Consider the following 19,376-nt stretch of genomic DNA (forward strand, 5'->3'; position numbering starts at 1 on the left):
ATACCATTAAAATGAACAAAAAAATGAATAGGATCACTCATATTTTGCAAAGAAAAGCAAAAAAAAAGCACAGAAGAGACCTAGGTGGTTCTGGACATTTTCTTAAGCTTCATACAATGATAAACATGGGTGATAAAGCATTTTAAAATATACCGTCACTGAGTTTGATAGAGTTTTATGGGTTCTTTTCATGTTTTCTGTTAGAACTATATAATTATTATTTAAGATTAATCCCACAAGCCCTGGAAATGATGTGCAATTTTTGTTTAATTGAAATGTATATGACAGATTCTTGCCTTGTTCCTGTATAAATGCATTCTGACAGTCTCCATAAAAGGCCAGGAAGAAACATGAGGCTCATTGGCATTCTTTTTTATAGATTCCCCTTTACTGAATAAGCAGGTCAAAAGAAGCCACTGGCAGTAGGAAAGGAATCAAGAGATTACTTCTTTCCTGTTAACATTTCAGATATCTAAAAATTATGTCAGTGATTTTTTTTTTTTTTTTTTTTTATGAGATGGAGTCTAGCTCTATCACCCAGGCTGGAGTGCAGTGGTACAATCTTGGCTCACTGCAACCTCTGCCTCCCAGGTTCAAGTGATTCTCCTGCCTTGGCCTCCCTAATAGCTGGTACTACAGGTGTATGCCACCACACCTGTCTAATTTTTGTATTTTTAGTACATGGGGTTTCACCATGTTGGCCAGGCTGGTCTCAAACTCCTGACCTCCAGTGATCCACCTGCCTTGGCCTCCCAAAGTGCTGAGATTACAAGCGTGAGCCACCACACCCAGCCATTATGTCAGTGACTTTTGAAATAGTCTGTGAAACACTTGGACACCTACAAAAGTGACTTCTCAAATAAGGAGTCATGGCATGTCCCACAGGTTCCATGGCCATACGGCATCAAAATAATAAAACAGCACTAGTTATGACCCCCAAACAGAAAATTCAGTGGGGGCATGGGAGATGAGGTTACCCAGGACTCTCTCCAGGGCTTGAAAGAGGACACAGTGAAGGTATTAAATATAACTAACCCTAGAACAGAACTTAGCCCTTTGCCAGCTGTTAATTCCCTTTAGAGAGAGACAAAAGTCCCATGTGCCTCCAATCCCAAGAAAAGAGGTTCTTCTATGGCCCTGCAATGCCTCGGCAATGAGAGCCATGTAGGTGTCAAGATAGCCCCCAAAATGCCAGTGTTTCTTTGCCCTCATTCAGGAGAAACAGAAAGGAGAGGAGGAGAGGGGAGGAGAGAGGAGGGGAGAGGAGGGGAGGGGAGGGGAGGGGACAAGAAGAGAGAGAGAATGAGATGGAGAGAGAAAGACACCAAAGAGAAAAGAGGAGTTTCCCATGCTCCTCAATTGCAAGCTAATTCCTGGGACCCATGAGGGTCTTCCAAGGATCTAAGGAAGGGCAGCAGGCTGGAGTTACAGCCTGCAGTAGGGAGAAAGCAGGTATTGTTAGCAAAATCCAAGTCCACAAATTAGTAGGTTTTGCTCTCTGAACTCTCCCCTTCATATATTTTATGGGGACATTTGAAGAAGATCCCAGAATGGGTCACTCTTCCCCCAACATGTTTACCTGTCACTTAGCAGCAGCCACAAACTTGGCCTCTTCCCTTTGGTTGAGTTCCTATCCTCTCATCACTATTTAACACAGAAAATGACAGATTCTTTATTTAAGAGAGTCAGAGGCACCGAGACTGACTTAGATAAGACATTTGCCACTTTGAATCTGGTGTCATCATGAGGAAGGGACTAGACAAGATAGTCTAAGGCCTTTTGCAGATCTAATCACAAAATTTATACTCTACTAATAAGTAATTAAAGTTTCTTTAGACACTGCTCTCTCTTGCTAATAATTACCCATGACTAAGCTCTCATTTCTTTAACAGCCGCTCCCTAAAAATTGAGAAAGGTTGTTGAAAGCACCAGCTGTTTCTGGGGCCTCTCAATGAGCACTACACTTCCATGAATAATAGAAATCAGACCAGTGCCCACTTGCCTTTGAATAGGGCAAGACGCACTATTAACTTTTCCACTCTCCCAAAGGAATTAATACATATGTTATACTCACCATGACTCTTTCCTATCTAAAGGGTCCAAAACAATAATTTGAGCGAGACTGTTTTATTAAGGAGAAACATAACAGTTCTATTCTCTAACCTTCTGATATGCTAGAATATTCTATATCTGATTGCAGTTACATGGGTGTATACATATATAAAAATTAATCAAGCATACATTTAAGGTGACAACACTTTGCACATTTCACTGCATGTAATTTTTTGACTTTTAAATTAGGTATAAGAGCTCTATTCCACTCCATTGCCCAGGGCCACCTGGAAACACTGGGGCGTGCCTAAAAATGCCAAGTTAACACTTGGCTCTACAGGATCTTCCTCTTCATTTTATACCAGCTGGGAATTTCAGTACTTGCCTATTTCACAACTGTCATGAAAGGGTACCTTTGGTTCAAATCCATCCAGAGGGTATAGAACAAGAAAAACAGGTAATACACACTTACCTAGACCAGCCCTATTCCTCACATTATGAGATGTAAAAGTCTAATAGCAGTTAAAGAACAGTAACTGTAAATATCAAGGACTCCCCAAAGTATCTGGACATCATTTTAAGAAACAAAAGTTTTTTACACAGCCTGGAGGAAAAGTACTTAAGGTTTACAATTGATGGTGAGGCCTTACCCGCCTGCAGGTATTCTGGCTGCAGAGTTGGAGGCAGGCCCTCAGGCAATGGGTAGCCGTTCTTCCGAGCCACAATGAGATGAAACGCAGCACAAAACTCAGGCAGGGTCAGGGCTCCATCACAGTCAGCATCACTAAGCTCCCTAAATGAAACAAATGTCATGAGTACCTACCATGGGGCTTACAGAACAAGTGGCTTGGCACAAACGTGCCAATAAAACTCCCAGACTCTATGGTGATGGCCCTACCAGTACCCAAACCCTCCTAGCCAAATCCATTTGAAATCTCTGGGGGCCATTCCAAGGAAGAAAAATGTTGACTGATGGGATCAGCATCAGTAGCATTTTATAAATAAAAATTTAAGTTCTTCAGGTTCCATTGTTGGTGTGTCTTACAACGCTGAGGACACAGGACAAGAAACTAAGGCACAGAAATAAAAACGATACCCAGAAGTCCACAGTCATTCAGTAAATGCAGGCTGCATGGGGTGAAAAGCCCTGGACATGGTGTTCAAAACAAGCAGAGGAAGGGTGGCCCCAGCCATTTTATAGTTGTCCCAGCCACTATGCAGTTTACCTGGGGCACAGAAATAAGCTCTTTGTTTTTCAGCTTTAAGGGAAAACCTTGAACTTTTCAAGTCACGTAAATTTTTGTACCAAACTGTTCTTTGCTTGAGAACTCCCTACTGGGAAAATACAAGTAAGCTCAATAAAAAATGGAATGAATGATGTTTTAGGATAAAACTAGTAACTAAAGAAGACTGGAACCAGATAAGACAAAAAGGAAGAAAGGGGAGTCTTAAACAGGCTTAACTTCAGTCATTATTTCCCACTAGAAGGCACAGACCTATTTACTCAGCACAAAAGAGACTGATTTGCCAAAGTATTATATCTAAGACCCCATAAGCTTAACCATCTCGAAGGTAGACAGAGACAAGTATACTTGTGTTAGGACAAGCATAGAGATAAGACATAAACAAAATTACTCTAGAAAGGTATTATTATCTGAAAGAAAATATATTTCTAAGGTAAGCTCCATAACTTTCCTTTAGACCATTCACATCCTCCTCCTCCAATTTCGAATGCACTGGGGCCCTGAAATAGCTGTTCCCAGAGTGAGGGGTCAGGAAACTGCTTCATATGCTGGATAGAGAGAATACCACTCAGCTTTCATGGGCATGTCTCAACAAAAAGATAGGAGGCCTCATTCCAATAACGTTTAGACTGGGAATTCTGCCAAAACAAATGGTATTCTTTTCAAAATGGTAATTTCTTTTTTCTTCCCTAGCCAGAAAATCTAATATAAGGGCCGGGCATGGTGGCTTATGCCTGCAATCCCAGTGCTTTCAGAAGCCAAGGCGGGAGGATCGCCTGAGGCAAGGAGTTCAAGACCAGCCTGGTCAACATAGCAAGATTCTGTCTCTAGAAAAAACTGAAAAGCTAGCTGGGAGGCTGAGGTAGGAGGATTGCTTGAACTTAGGAGTCAGAGGCTGCAATGAGCTATAACCATGTCACTGCACTCCAGCCTGGGTGACAGAGTGAGCCCTTGTCTCCAAAAAAACAAATAAACAAACAACAACAAAAAACTAATATAAGACTTGTAAAAACAAAAAAATTGTGCCAGAGTATATATTGTTGAAGAACCTAAATCCAGCTCAGAATCCCAGATACACTGGCACGCACGAGTATTATTGGAGTAGTTTTCCAGTAAGATGCACAAAACATGACAAGCAATTTTAAATCCCATCATAATTCTGTAAATCCTCACGCAAAAGGCTTTATATAAACATTCCAGTGTTTTTAATTATATATTTATAGCAGTGTGATCGCCTGCCCAGTTTTGGGAAGAACTAGCCCACACACAGCCGAGAGTTTACAGCAGCACCGAGCATTTTCATGAATGCAAATAGAGCCATCTGGACCATCCCAGCACAGCCTTTCTGGAGCCAGAGTGCATAAAGGTGCAGTGGATACCACAGCTGCAAGTCTGAATTAGGGCCCAGCTGATAAACACCAGCCAAATTTATAAAGCTCAGAGGCAGCTAGAATAGTCAAACCTAACCTAACTCCAAAATATTCCTCAACCTGTTCACTCAGCCTTATAAAATATAAAAACTAGTTTGTCAATCTCCTCTGGTTACTTGTATCACATCTAGTAGAAAAGTCTGAAAATGAAATCTACAGGATGGTAAGTTTCATATGCCCACAATTGCCTAGACTGAAAAGGGATTGAGATGGGGATAATAATTAGGAAATTACTTTTAAATAATAGTTAACACTTATAGTGCTCAATATGTGCCAGACATTGTTCATTGTACTTTTCATATAACATTTAATTTTCACAGCAACAAAAATTTGAGTTGTATTCACTCTTGTAGTCTGTTAAAAACATCATTAAAAACATAAGACTTTTTAAAATGCAAAGGCAGGAACTAAAAGATGGGTTATGGATGATGGTATGAATGTCATATGGCATTAATTGTACTTACCATATATAGGAGAGTTCTGGAATGGAAAGCTTTGATTTGGTGAAGAAGTTCTTGGCCACAGAACCTGTCAAGTGCCATTGTTTAAATAAACCATTAATTACTCAGCTAGAGTAGCTTTTACATTTATATACAAATGAATCACAATTTTTTCATTCAGCAATCTCTTCTGTATAACAACAAACATATTTATTCCTCAAAGCAATTATGAATCATGGGACCAAAAGCAACACATGAAAAGCTTTTTTAAAAATATGTAAATTACAATAGGGCAAAAGAAGCAATAACATAATGCTCATGAAAGATGCAAATCACATAAATTGATTTCTGCTTCATTTTTACCAAAATCTGCAAAATTTTGCCACGAATTTAAAAGACGAATTTCAAAACTTTGAACAAATTTGACAGATTTCAAATAGAAATTTCAAATAGAAAAGTAATAGAAAACTGACCAAAAAGAAGAAAATTAATACCATTGATCCCACCACACAGAGATAAGACAGACATCTTGTGAAAGATTTTTGGTGAGATTTAAGAACTCCTAGTGGCGTTTTGAGAAACTTATCCAGGAATCTTTCTTCCTTCATTTTTGATTTACCTGTATCAATTGAAATTAGGCAATCATTCTACTTCACATGTTACATAACCGCAAGACCCAGCTGTACTTGAAATGTTAGACCTTACTGAGATTGAATTTGAATGCTTTCAGCTCCCAATACAGTTTGATCTAGCAATTCCACTCCTAGGTATTTATTCAAGAGAAATAAAAATATATGTTCACATAAAAACTGGTACACAAATATTCAAATCAGCATTATTCTTAATACTCCAAAAGTAGAAGAACCCCATATGCCTATCAACTGATGAAAAGATAAATAAAATGGGATGTACTGATATAATGGAATTATTCAGCCATAAAAAGGAATGAAATTCTGGTACATACAACATGAATGAGCCTTTAAAACATTATGTTAACTGTTGGTGGGAATGTGAATTAGTACAACCACTATGGAGAACAGTTTGGAAGTTCCTCAGAAAACTACAATTAGAGCTAACATATGACCCAGCAATCCCACTACTGGGTATATACCTAAAAGAAAGGAAATCAGTATATCAAAGAAATATGTGCACTCCTATGTTTGTTGCAGCACTGTTTACAATAGCTGAGATTTGGAGGCAACCTATGTGTCCATCAACAGATGAATAAAGAAAATGTGGTATGTATACACAGTGGAGTACTATTCAGCCATAAAAAAATGAGATCCAATCATTTGCAACAATGTGGATGGAACTGGAGATCATTATGTGAAGTGAAATAAACCAGTCACAGAAAGACAAACATCGCATGTTCTCACCTATTTGTGGGATCTAAAAATCAAAACAATTGAACTCATGGACATAAAGAGTAGAAGGAAGGTTACCAGAGGCTGTGAGGGGTAGTGGCGGGGAGCAAGTAGGGGGGAGGTAGGGACTGTTAATGGGTACAAAAAACTAGTTAGGAAGAATGAATAAGACCTACTACTTGATAGCACAATAGGGTGACTATAGTCAATAACTTAATTGTATATTTTAAATAACTTAAGGAATGTAATTGGATTGTTTGTAACTCAAAGGATAAATGCTTGAGGGGATGGATACCCCATTCAACATGATGTGATTATTATGCATTGGATGCCTGTATCAAAACATGTCACATACCCCATAAATATATACACCTACTATGTATCCACAAAAATGTTTTAATTTAAAAAAAAACTAAAACATTGTGCTAAATAAAAGAGACACAAAAGGCCACATATTACGAGATTCCATTTCTAGAAAAAAAGGATACGTTCTGAGAAATGTATCATTAGGCAATTTTCTCATTGTGCGAACAGCACAGGGTGTACTTACACAAACCTAGATGGTATAGCCTACTACACACCTAGGCTAGATGGTAGAACCTATTGCTCCTAGGCTACAAACCTGTACAGCATGTTCCTGCACTGAATACTATAGGCAGTTGGGACACAATAGTAACTATTTGTGTATGTAAACACAACTAAATATAGAAAACAGCCTGGGCAACACAGTGAGACCTCCTCTCCACCAAAAAAAAAAAAAAAAAACTACAAAAAAAATTAGCCAGGCATAGTGATGTGCACCTGTAGTCCCAGCTACTGGGGAGGCTGAGGTGGGAGGATCACTTGAGCCCAGGAGGTCAAGGTTGCAGTGAGCCGAGATCACATCACTGCACTCCAGCCTGGGCAACAGAGTAAGACCTGTCTCAAAAAAAAAAAAAGAAAAAGAAAAAAGAAAAGAAAAGAAAAGAAAAAAACATAGAAAAGGAAGAGTAAAAATATGGCATAAAAGATGAAAAATGGTTCACCTTTATAGGGCCCTTACCATGAATGGACCTTGCAGGACTGGAAGTTGCTCTGGGTAAGACAGAGAGTAAGTGGTGAGTGAATGTGAAGGCCTAGGACATTACTGTACACTACTGTAGACTTTATAAATACTGCACACTGAGACTACATTAAATTTACCAAATAAAAATTCCTTTCATCAATAATAAATTAACCTTAGAGTGCAAGTTTTTTACTTTATAAACTTTAAAATTTATTTTAACCTTCTTGACTCCTTTGTAACAACACTTGGCTTAAAACAAAAACACACTGTACAATTTTAAAATAACTTAAAGAGTGTAGTCGAATTGTTTGCAACTTAATAGATAGATGCTTGAGGAAATGGATACCCCATTCTTCATGATGTGCTTATTTCACATTGTGTGCCTATATCAAAACATCTCATGTACCCCATAAATACATACACTTATGTACTCACAAAAAGTTAAAAATTTTAAAAATTTGCACAGCTGTACAAAAATATTTTCTTTCTTTATAACTTTATTCTATTATTCTATTTTTTAAATTTTTAATTTTTTTTACCTTTTAAACTTTTTTGTTAAAAACTGAAACAGAAACACTTATCAGCCTAGACCTTCACAAGGTCAGAATCATCAATAACACTGTCTTCCACCTTTATACTGTGGAGGTGACTAGAAGGGGACAATAACCCATAGGGAGCGGCCATCTCCTAGTATGACAATGCCTTCTTCTGGAACACCTCCTGAAGTTCCTGCCTGAGGCTGTTTTACAGTTAATTTTTTTTATATAAGTAAGAATATACTCTAAAATAACAATAAAAGTATAGCATAATAAAAGGCCAGGTGCGGTGGCTCACGCCTGCAATCCCAGCACTTTGGGAGGCTGAGGCGGGCGGATCACGAGGTCAGCGGTTTGAGACCAGCCTGGCCAACATGGTGAAACCCCATCTCTACTAAAAATACAAAAATTAGCCAGGTGTGGGGCACGTGCCTGTAGTCCCGGCTACTTGGAAGGCTGAGGCAGAGGAATCACTTGAACCTGGGAGGCGGAGGCTGCAGTGAGCCGAGATCACGCCACTGCACGCCAGCCTGGGCAAAACAGCGAGACTCCATCTCAAAAAAAAAAAAAAGAAAAGAAAAGAAAGAAAAGTATAGCATAATAAATACATAATAAGCTAATAAGAGCCATTTATTATTAAGTATTATATACCATACATAATCATATGTGCTAGGCTTTTACACAACTGGTAGCACAGATTTTTTACCAGCATCATCACAAAAACGTGAGCACTGCCTTGTGCTACAACATCATGATGGCTACAGCATCACTAGGTGATGAATGGAGCTGGAATTTTTCAGCTCCGTGATACTGTTATGGGACCTCCATAATTGACTGACTGAAACATCCTTATGTGGTAAGTGTAGGTAAGAGAAAATCATTGGGACTATGTGATAGGTACACAGAGGTTTGTTATACCAGCCAGTCTAGTTGTGTCTACATCTGAAATTCTGCAAGATACAAAAGTTAAAAGAAAACAAAAACATTTCTAACAAGTACCTGTTTGAATTTGGCTAAATATCTGCATATGTCGTGAAGAAACTCACTTGAGCGCGGGGTAAGGTTAGCAAGTGGTCAAATCGTGCAATATGGGTTTCTGTTTATTTTCCTTAATCATGACGTCAACATTAATTTGTTGTATCTGTACTATTCTGCCATCAATAAAGCCATCACCACCAATCAGTAAATGATGTTTGCAATTACTTATACAAGTATATTTCAATTATGTGCCTCATTTCACAAGATAAAACTAATCTTTACCCACATGTCAATATGGCAGGTTATGATTATTAAGGACATACTATTATTCTTCAAATTTCAACATCTAAAAAGAAAGCTTTATGAATTTTTCTTCTAGACTCTACTATTTCACTGTTAGCTTAGTCCTTCAGCCTAGTAAAATGTAGCCACACTGGCATTAAACCAATTCCTCTCAGCTTGAATTTTACATGAGAACTCAACAGGCATCTATATATCTGAAGACAACCCAGAAGAACTGACAGGTGGAGAAAGCACTGGCCAATTTTCCTCCCCCATTTTAATTTCTCTCAGAAAAACTGGAGGAGAAACATTTGAGCCAAAGAAAACGAGCCTGAGTTTGGAGTTTGAAGGTACATATAACATAAAAAGACTTGTGACACCAACTCCTTAGGAGGCCACATTCTGTCCTTGCCCGAGCTCTAATATAATGAGGAAGCAATGAGAGGTGGCCCCTTGGAGCGACACGTTAGCATTTCAAGAACTGCCTCAGCTGATAAGGTGCGGGGTCTCGGCCAAGTTCCCCCCAGATTCCCATTTAAGCCCATTGAAATGGAAATATAATTTTCCAAACGTCATTGGCAACTTTTTTTCTGCATGGTTTACATCTGATAAGAAATTCGACTTTAGAGGAAAAACAAACTGAAATCACAGAAGGCTGCCATACTCATTTTGTGTGAATGATTTCTCAAGATGGTGGCTGTGATTCTGGTGAGAGTGATGCCTGGGGAGCCCGCATTCTTACCTGAAATGAAAGAGCTTGGGTCCGGCTGAAGGGATCGGAACTGATTGACATAGTACTCGCGCTGTTCTTCTGTTATCCTCCAGGGTTCATCGGGGTAACTGCTGTTATCCTGTAGTTCTCTCTCCACTGAAAAGGACTTTAAGAATAAATTAAAAAGTAAATGCTCAGAGAACCTGTCTTTAGTGAGAAGTAGAAAAATTAAGCACCAATAAAAGTTATTATGTGCTATGCTTAATTTTTTTCCTCAGGTGAAGAAATTTAACTGCCTCATAACTAGAATCTAACTAGAACACAAACTTAAGGGCAGACATCATGCTTTATATATTTTTTGTATTCTTCAAAGTTAACAGGACTGAGGGATAAAATACTGAATACTCAGTAAGTGACAAAAAATTTCTAATTGTAATGAAGGAAGGGTTTAAAAAAGATGATCATCCTTATTTTCCACTCTTCCTCACATTTTTATCCTTTAAGATTAGCTGAGTAGATAGTAAAATAATCTGGATTCTTTTTAAACAATGAAAAAGAAACTAGAACAGCTATAACCACATCTTTTTCACTGTTCCAGTTACACTGAAACTCTGTATAAATCCGGGAATTAAAAGCTCCAATTCAAATCCCACATTTCCAGCTCCTACTTGAGTGGCAAGTCAGGACCACTGACCCTCTCATTCGGCATTTGTGAATTACAGAAAATATTTAGTAACAGCTGGGTGGTGAGAACAGCTGTTATGGTACCACAATAAACAGGGTAACAAGGGGTGCATCAGACCTGCCACTAGAGGGCATGCAAGTCAAATTTGAGGATTTAAGAGCCTAGAAAACCAGGGGAGTAGTGCAGGAGAAAACAAAGCTAGGGTAGGCATTGGGGGAAGAAGGGAAATGTCGATGCTAGGAGGAGGCGTGGGCCTTCGTTCTATCCCTCCCACGAACCCTAAGACTAAAGTGGTACTTGCCAAGGGCCACCTTCAAGGGACCAAGAGGTGAACACAAGAAGGATGAGGCTTGGCTGGGCGCAGTGGCTCACGCAAGTAATCCCAGCACTTTGGGAGGCCCAGGCAGGCAGATCATGAGGTCAGGAGTTCAAGACCAGCCTGACCAATATGATGAAACCCTGTCTCTACTAAAAATATAAAAATTAGCCAGGCATGGTGGTACATGCCTGTAATCCCAGCTACTCAGGAGGCTAAGACAAGACAATCACTTGAACCTGGGAGGCGGAGGTTGAACCTGGGAGCGGAGGTCGCACCATTGCACTCCAGCCTGGGCAACAGAGTGAGACTCTGTCTCAAAAAAAAAAAAAAAAAAAAAAAAAAAAAAAAGATGGGGCTTTATGATAAAAGGAGGCTAGGAAAGAAGGGGAGGGGTACTGCTGCTAAAGAGCCATCAAGGTGCCTGCTTCTGAACACACTATCAAGGAGGGAATTAATCACTGGGTGGGCAATTCCACCCACTAACCTTAGAAAAGACAGCCGGCCATCTCCTCCCCTTCCCCACACCCACACACACACCATTCCAGGAATTAATTCTTCCCAGGAACGCCTGTCTCCCCTCTGACAATGTTCAGAGAAGAAAGGAGACTAGAAAATGTTGAGCTACTATAGAACCTTGAGATGTCATCTCTGAAGTAAAATATGTATTACTTTGATATCTCACACCTCGGGTTAAGGGTGCTTTGGGAAGGCAAGGACAATGGATGAAATACTACCTGTAGAATGGATATTTCCAGAAGTGCTAAGTGAGAATTCACCCAGCAAACAGGCTATTCCTCAAAGTCATCTGGGGCCTTTAGTCAGAAGGAAGGTTACATAAAGAGATTGAGAGCTGTAGGGTTGTTAGTCATTTGTAATAAACATATCATTTTCATACTAGATGAGTTTCTACTAAATGTAAATCAAACCACTCTTAAATGTTCAAGAAGTCATTGTCCATTAGTTAATACCTTAAATTTCACAGAGTGCTTTGAAATTTACAAAGCATTTCACACACTCCTACTTGTTTGAGCACCTCAAGACTTTGGAGATGTAAGCAGGTATTAATTATTATCCTTTTTCCGAGCTCAGGGAACTTACCCATATCCCTTAGTGAACCCCTGCAGGCAGCAAATAATGACCATCCTTTTTACAATCTCTTGTTCAAAGGCAGGATTTTGCATATCAGGATTTTTTTTTAACTGGGTTGCAGCTACCTGAATTTTTTTCAAAAACCTCTTATTATTATAAAAATAAACAGGCCCAGAGCAGTGGCTCACACGTGTAATCCCAGAACTTTGGGAGGCTGAGGTGGGTGGATCACCTGAGGTCAGGAGTTCAAGAGCAACCTGGCCAACATGGTAAAACCCCGTCTCTACTAAAAAAAAAAAAAAAAAAATACAAAAAATTAGCCAGGTGTGGTGGCAGGTGCCTGCAATCCCAGCTACTCGGGAGGCTGAGGTAGGAGAATCACTTGAACCTGGAGGCGGAGGTTGCAGTGAGCCAAGATTGTACCATTGCACTCCAGCCTGGGCAACAAGAGTGAAACTCCGTCTCAATAAAAATAAGTAAAGCAAAAAAGATGAAAATCCAGTCCGAGCACCAAACAACCAAACAGACCACACAACCTTCCAAAATGCTCCCACCAAATTCCAAAGCCATGCCCTAGCAGCACTTACTGAATGAGCCCAGATGTCTGATCAGGTTCCGTTGGTAGAACACAAGGTGGAGGATGTCAGCTTGAATTGCATTAGATTACTGGCCATGATATAATGTGGAGAACTCATAGGAGCACTGCCCTCCAGGTCAGCCCTGACAGAAACAGCCAGAGCAAAGGAAACTAAAAGCTAGGCATGGGCAGGAGCGACAAGAACAGACACCTATGAGTCAACGATTTGGTGGCAAGGATGATTCGTGAAGAAGGTGGGATGTGGGTTGGAAGCTCTGTCCCACCACTTCCCAGTGAATGAAGACACAGAAATCTCCCTGCTGGGCGGCCCTTATCGCAGCTGCAGCTGCTTCCACATAGCTGCTGTGGTCAAAAAGAAGCCCAGAGTCAGTTCCCTTGACCATCACCATTCTGTTTGCTATAACTGATCTGTAACATTTTGGGAAAATACAGTTCCACTGAAAAGAAAGAGAGAAAAAATCTCCAAGCTGGATGTTGGGTCTGCTGCATTCCTGGGTCTGACATGGAAGCTGCTGCTCCCCTAGAACACGCCCTTTCCCTCCTGCTCATCAAGCTGCTGTGTAGCTGTCCCTGTCAGCCCACGTGTGCTCTTTCCTCAATACCATAACCATCTGCTTTCTAGCTCCTCTCCTACATCACCTCACTCCAGTGTGGTGTTAGTGGCCTCTTAGTAGGTCTCAGGTCTACTCTGACAACAGAAATCAGGAATGAACAGAAGGGGGTGATTAACTCCTCTGCTTCAAAGCCTGCAGAGATGACCTGCTGCCTAACAAAAAAAGTCCACCTTCTCCACCTGGCCTTCAGAAGCCTCGCACCCCAGCTTCCTCTCAGCAGGCTTTCCGACTGCACATGCTCACTCCTCAGGGGTAAGATGTGTGTCTTCTTCCCAGAACATTCTTCCCTGCTCAAATCCTCCAATGTACCTGCCATACCCACAGCCATGACAGAGGCCACCGCCCATTCCCATGCTCTGCTGCAAAGGTGGGCCTGGCAGCCTTGTGTGGGCACCATGACCCACCTCACACCTGGTGTCACCTGAGTGGGAGTAAGGGTTGGTGGGCACACAGTATACTGGCCTTTTGGATGCTCTGACAAGGGCTTAGGTCAGATGCTCATTCTTGGGAATGTGGATGAGAAATATCAAGGCCAATGAGCAGAGAAAGTAGACCCTAAACAGATGTTCAGCGGGGCTGTGGTATAGAGAAAGGGTAGGTGGGGCTTAAAGTTATGAGGGCACCAGAACCAAGCATCAGCAGAAGTTGGGAGGTAGGTACACAAAGGACACAAAGCCGGCAGGGCAAGAAAGGCTGCGGAAGCCTCAAGATAAGTGGACAGTGGAGCAAACTTAACGCAACCAGGGCAAGGCCTGTTAACAGCATGAACAGTCAATAATTCCCATGAACAGTCAATAATTCCCACCCCTACAGACCTGTGGGGCACTCCTTGGCTCTCATTTCTTAGATTCCCATGAGAACCCCAACCCCTCCTCCTTTTCAAGAAAACTTAAGTGGGCAAGGATAATTCCTACTCCCTAAACCTAAAAAGGCCTTAGGACAAAGGGAGAGGGCACATGAGCTCTGTGTAACCCACAGAGTGGCCCTTCTACTAGTTTGCACTAAGTGTGCTAACCTACCCCCCATCTCTTTCCCCTTGCTTCTCGCTGTATGCTTGAAACTGATTTAATAAACCAAGTTATTTGAGCATCTTAAAAAATATGAATCTTGGCTGGGCATGTTGGCTCAAATCCCGGCACTCTGGGAGGCCAAGGCAGGCAGACCACTTGACTCTAGGAGTTTGAGACCAGCCTGGGCAACATGGAGAATCCCCATCTCTACAAAAAATGTTTAAAAACTGCCAGGCATGGTGGCATGCACTTTCCAGCTACTCAGGAAGCTGAGGTGGGAGAGTCACCTAAGCCCAGAAGGTAAAGGCTGCAGTGAGCCATGATCACACCACTGAACCCCAGCCTGGGCAACAGAGCAAGACCCTGTCTCAAAAAAATATATATGAATCTTTATGATAGTCATGGTAAGTACCACAGTTTGAACATTTAAAGTGTTCCTAAACATCTTCACCCAGGTTTCAATCTGAAGGGCAAGAGCCGTATCAGATACTCCTTTATCCCATCTATAGTCCCTAGCAGGTACATCACAGATACTAAAAGGTAGTGTGAGCTCTACTTACTGACAGGCTTGAGGAAGTTCAGAAGTATGTCTTGTACTGCAAGAGATGTGGAAACACTGCCCTATGATGTTCTTTGTGAAAGAAAACCTATGAGTCTCTTTGGTAGCTCAGCACCTCTTTGTCAGCAGCTAGGGGCCATCTCACCGCAGGACCCAGATGCGTGAACCCATCTCTTCTGAACCAACCCAACAATCAACCACAACAATCTTCTCAAAGATCTGAAGTCAGTCACCTAAGAATGGTTCATTGTGAAGCCTAAAGGCACTGAGAAATGAGGGTGAATAAGCTGTGGAGCCTTAGCTTTCCAAGTAGAAGCGAGGACCAGGAAAAGCTCCACTTCTGCATGTACCCTAAAGAGGCCTCCCCCGGTCAACTCCAGCTCCACTGGTTTTGTTGGCTGAGCAGAGATATTTGCTACTTGGTGCCAATTTTGAGCTCTGCCAGTGTTTTGTTTTTTAAATAAAAGGAGAGACTGAGAAATCTTTCACATCTGTCTGCTTCAGCCACATACATATGGTTCATTATACAGTTTCTCTAGACACAGGAGAATTAGATTTGCTTATATTTAAAACATTCAACCCCCTGGCTTTGTTTCAAGTGAAATGCAAATATTTGGCACGGCAAGTTATTATCTCTGGGGAAAGCAGGTTGTTTATAATGAAAGACTTCAAAAGACTCATTAAAAAGTAATACCATTAATAAAATCCCAAAAGGTGACATTTACCCCTACTAACTATCAAACTATCTTAAAAATCAAACAAAGCTAAATAACATGAATTGCAAGGAAGCACTGTTGGACAGAACTTAAGAAGGGTGTGTGTACTGTTTCAGTCATAGAACATTTCTGTTTAAAATATAAGCCCACCCTGAAGGCATCCTATAAATGCTGTTTTAGAGTCCAGCCATTTCACCTATGAGAGGGTAATGATCTTTTAACAGTGTCCTGTTAGTGCCTTAGTAAACAAACTATCTAGAGTAGCAAAAACTCATACTAAGCCCACAGTGAATATCTGAGGATGCCTCCTCTAACAAAAATATTTTGGAAGTAAGATTACCATAAGGCAATCACTGATCAAAACATGATCTCATTAGCAAAGATGTGAGAAGACTCGATTACTGTAAACAAAAGGATAGCTAACGGGCTGGTGAGACTACACTATAGCCCAAGTGAATATTAATTTGCCTAAAGAAAGATCATGGGAATTAGTCAGTCATGGGGCTGAGAAAAAAAAGTCACAGAGGCAAGTGGTGGCAGTGCTGACAGGTGGGATGACAGCAGACTCCTCAATAATTCCCATGCTCTACTATGCCTGGTGTAGAGGTGTCACTAAGTGGCTGCCCAACCAGAAATGACTTTTTTCCAGCCTCCCTTGAAGTTACATGCAGCCATGCGACTGAGTTGTAGCCATGGCAATGTGAGCACCAGCAGCCTGCCCTACTTCCAGGCAGGACTAGTACCCTGTGGCACTCCTCTACTCTCTTTCCCATGTGCCCACTGAACAGACGATGGCAGAGTGACAGGACAGAAGGAGCTCTGATGCATGAATCACCACGCTGAGGACAGCGGCCTGCCAAACTGTTATATTAGTGAGAAATATACCTACTGTGCAAAGTCATTAAAATGTGAGGCCTATTTGTTATAGCAGCTGTTCCCCCAAAGAATGTATCCTTCAAGCAAGGCCCAAAGGAAAGGAAGATCTGCCCTTTACAACCACACAGCCCATCCTGAAGATGGAAACCTGAGGCTATCATGGTTTTACAATCTGACCAATGACATTAGACCATTATGCGCCCAAACAACTTTCTAATTCTAATTTGATTATCTATGCAGACTACCTATAGGACCAGAATGCTGATTCATTTTTACAACAGTCTTTATGTGTTTGAGTAATATAGGTTAATCTTCCATGGATTTGAAGGAGATTCCCAGTTAAAAAGAAAAGAGAGCTCAAGTAAAATTGTGGGGAAAGTATTCAATGAGGAATGAAGAAAAGGACCTAGAAAAGGAGACAGAGCTCAGCAATTTTGTTTTAACATGAAACCATTCCATATTATGCTTAATCAATCTTATTTATGCTCTGCCTCTCACCCTACCCCATACTATCCCATAAAGCCCATGAGGACAGAAAATTTTGTCTATCCTGATCATTGCTATATCCCAAATGTCTGGAAAAGTGACTAGCACATACAAAACACTCAATAAGTATTTGCTGAATGAGTAAACATTCAAAAAAATTCTCAATCCCAGTCTAGAGACAGAGAACAGTTAACCTGAGTTATCTTAAACTGACTGAAGCTGAACTTTATATGCATTTATCACATAATGTCATCCAACATTATAAAGACTGAGCCCTCTCCCTTACCTCTGAAGTCAGAGAACTTTTTTAAAAAATTCCTTCTTTCTAGTCTTTATTTCAAAGTAATTATAGATTCACAGGAAGTTGTGATAAATAATTTGGTTTTGTCTGTGGAAAAGTTAGTTAAAATTAAGTCCCAACAGAAAAATTTACCCTTATCTGTTTCTTCAGGGAAATAAACCCACAAAGATGCCTTTAATCACATATTACCAAACTTACTTAGGGATCTAATTTCAATAGTTCAGAAGGTTGACTGTCAAACTGTAGGAATCTCTGTGAGCCTAATGTGCAACACACAGTTTCTGCTTATTACAATAAGCTATACTTTTTTAAACTATCACTTAGACATAGAAGAATGTCAGGTAACAAGTATTCATTGCTTTGCTAAGTGCCAGGCACTGTAAGTACCTAAATGCACACAATCAATTTTCATCTTCACAACCCTGAGAGGTAAATCTGGTAATTCCCATTTTGCAGAAGAGGAAACTGAAGATTAGGTAAGGGAAGTAATTTACCAAGACCACACACCTATGGCAAATGGCAGAGCCAGAATACAAACTGGGTCCAAAGTATGTACTCTTGATCATCAAGCTCTATAGTTATCTCTATCTGTTCATCCATCCTGTAAAAAGAGAACATTTTTTACAAAAAGAACCTCACTGCAATGCCTAAATCATTGCTGCAATTTTGCAGATTGAGGATCTGTGCTTGAGCTATGACTATGCTGTATTACACCCTCCTCCCCATCATCTAGTTTAGATTTTGGCTGGCGAACTATTAAATCATACTGACAGAGCACCATTTTATTTCTCACATAATTTTTGCATGTAAGCATCTGGCACGTCATCACAGAAGGATCCTAGAGATAGCCATACATTCCAGGTATTTAATCATTTTACTGTGACTGCAGTATGTGGTGCTAACAGTATTTTGATTAACATAAGAAATGCTCATTAGTAACCACTGCCTCCAATTCTTCCCTCAGGGGCCAAGATCTGCTGTTCCAGAAGGGCATTTTTCCTTCACTGTTATCAGGATTTTGTGCTCTGCTTAGAGGAGAAAGCCAAGAAAAATGAGAAATCAGCAGTAAGAGGAGACTCTGACAAGGCTGCAGACTTCCATTAACGAAGCAATGACGTTCCCACCCTCGTCTTTGCTGGTCAGGCCAAGGCTGCCTGTCTCTTCACTACGTTCTCCCCTTCACACTCAAGGCAGCCTGAGTTCAGATGGGAAACAGACGCATCCACAACTCGGACAGAATTCAAGAATGCTTTGGAGAATGAGGCTACTGACTGGAGGTACAAAAAGAGTACAGGTTCCAGAGGCAGACAGACTTGGGTTCCAATCTGGCATGGTCACATATTAACCAGTAAATTAACTTCTGAGCCATCAGCTCCCACCTGCAAGGCAGTCACATAGCCCACAGGGCCCTGCCTCCCTCTCCGACCTCATCTCCCTCCCACTCCAGGCTCTAGCCATAGTTGCCTTCTTTCAGTTCTTCAAATGTATCTGCTCTCCACGAGAAATATGGTAGAGACTGGGTCACTCAACGTCCATTCCACCCCTCAGCGTAAGTCCCAGCACTGCACAAGCTGGCTAGCTAAAAACTCCACTGTTGAAACACCTTTGCTGCTACAATTCCAAATAGGACTTAGGTTCCACTCAACAAATACACCCACAGAAGACTGGTGCAGACCCAAGTTACAGGCAGGGAACAAAGCTTTCATGTGGCTGCCAAGGTTGTGTGTAGTGTGGATCTGGTTGGAGCTGACACTAGGGCAGCAGTTTCCCAATGCGGTTGCTTTCTGATTGTGGCAGAGGCAAAGCTCTCTCAGCAGCCCAGCTCTGCTGTGAGGTTTTGGAGATTGTTCTTGCAAACTCAGAATAGGGTCTGTATCTTCAGCCCTTCCAAAGAGTTAGCAGGCTGTCCAAATCCCTTATTAAAAATCACTATTTGCTTCAACTGGCCAAAGGAGATTCTGGTGTCCATAATTAAGAACCTTGATCAAGGTGTGCCCTTTGTCCAGGCTCTTACCTCTACAGAAAATGCTCCACTCATCT

At 41.0% G+C, this 19,376-nt stretch overlaps 1 protein-coding gene and 1 non-coding gene across 9 annotated transcripts in view; one reads left to right on the forward strand and one right to left on the reverse strand.

Annotated features, from left to right (window-relative positions):
• REPS2 (RALBP1 associated Eps domain containing 2) overlaps positions 1–19,376 on the reverse strand; it is a 202,036-nt gene that overhangs the window by 94,210 nt on the left and 88,450 nt on the right. For all 8 annotated transcript variants that reach the window (XM_023198938.2, XM_023198937.2, XM_023198942.2 and 5 more), the window contains exons 6-8: positions 10,114–10,249; positions 5,191–5,254; positions 2,703–2,845 (exon numbers count right to left, since the gene is read on the reverse strand). In XM_023198938.2, the coding sequence (XP_023054706.1) occupies positions 2,703–2,845; positions 5,191–5,254; positions 10,114–10,249 (343 nt within the window). The remainder of the gene's footprint in view (positions 1–2,702; positions 2,846–5,190; positions 5,255–10,113; positions 10,250–19,376) is intronic.
• LOC111531740 lies at positions 13,077–13,208 on the forward strand. Its single transcript, XR_002728379.1, has one exon. It is a non-coding gene; the product is annotated as a small nucleolar RNA SNORA16B/SNORA16A family (small nucleolar RNA).

This window comes from Piliocolobus tephrosceles, chromosome Y (assembly GCF_002776525.5).
Source record: "Piliocolobus tephrosceles isolate RC106 chromosome Y, ASM277652v3, whole genome shotgun sequence".
Lineage (NCBI taxonomy): Eukaryota > Metazoa > Chordata > Mammalia > Primates > Cercopithecidae > Piliocolobus > Piliocolobus tephrosceles.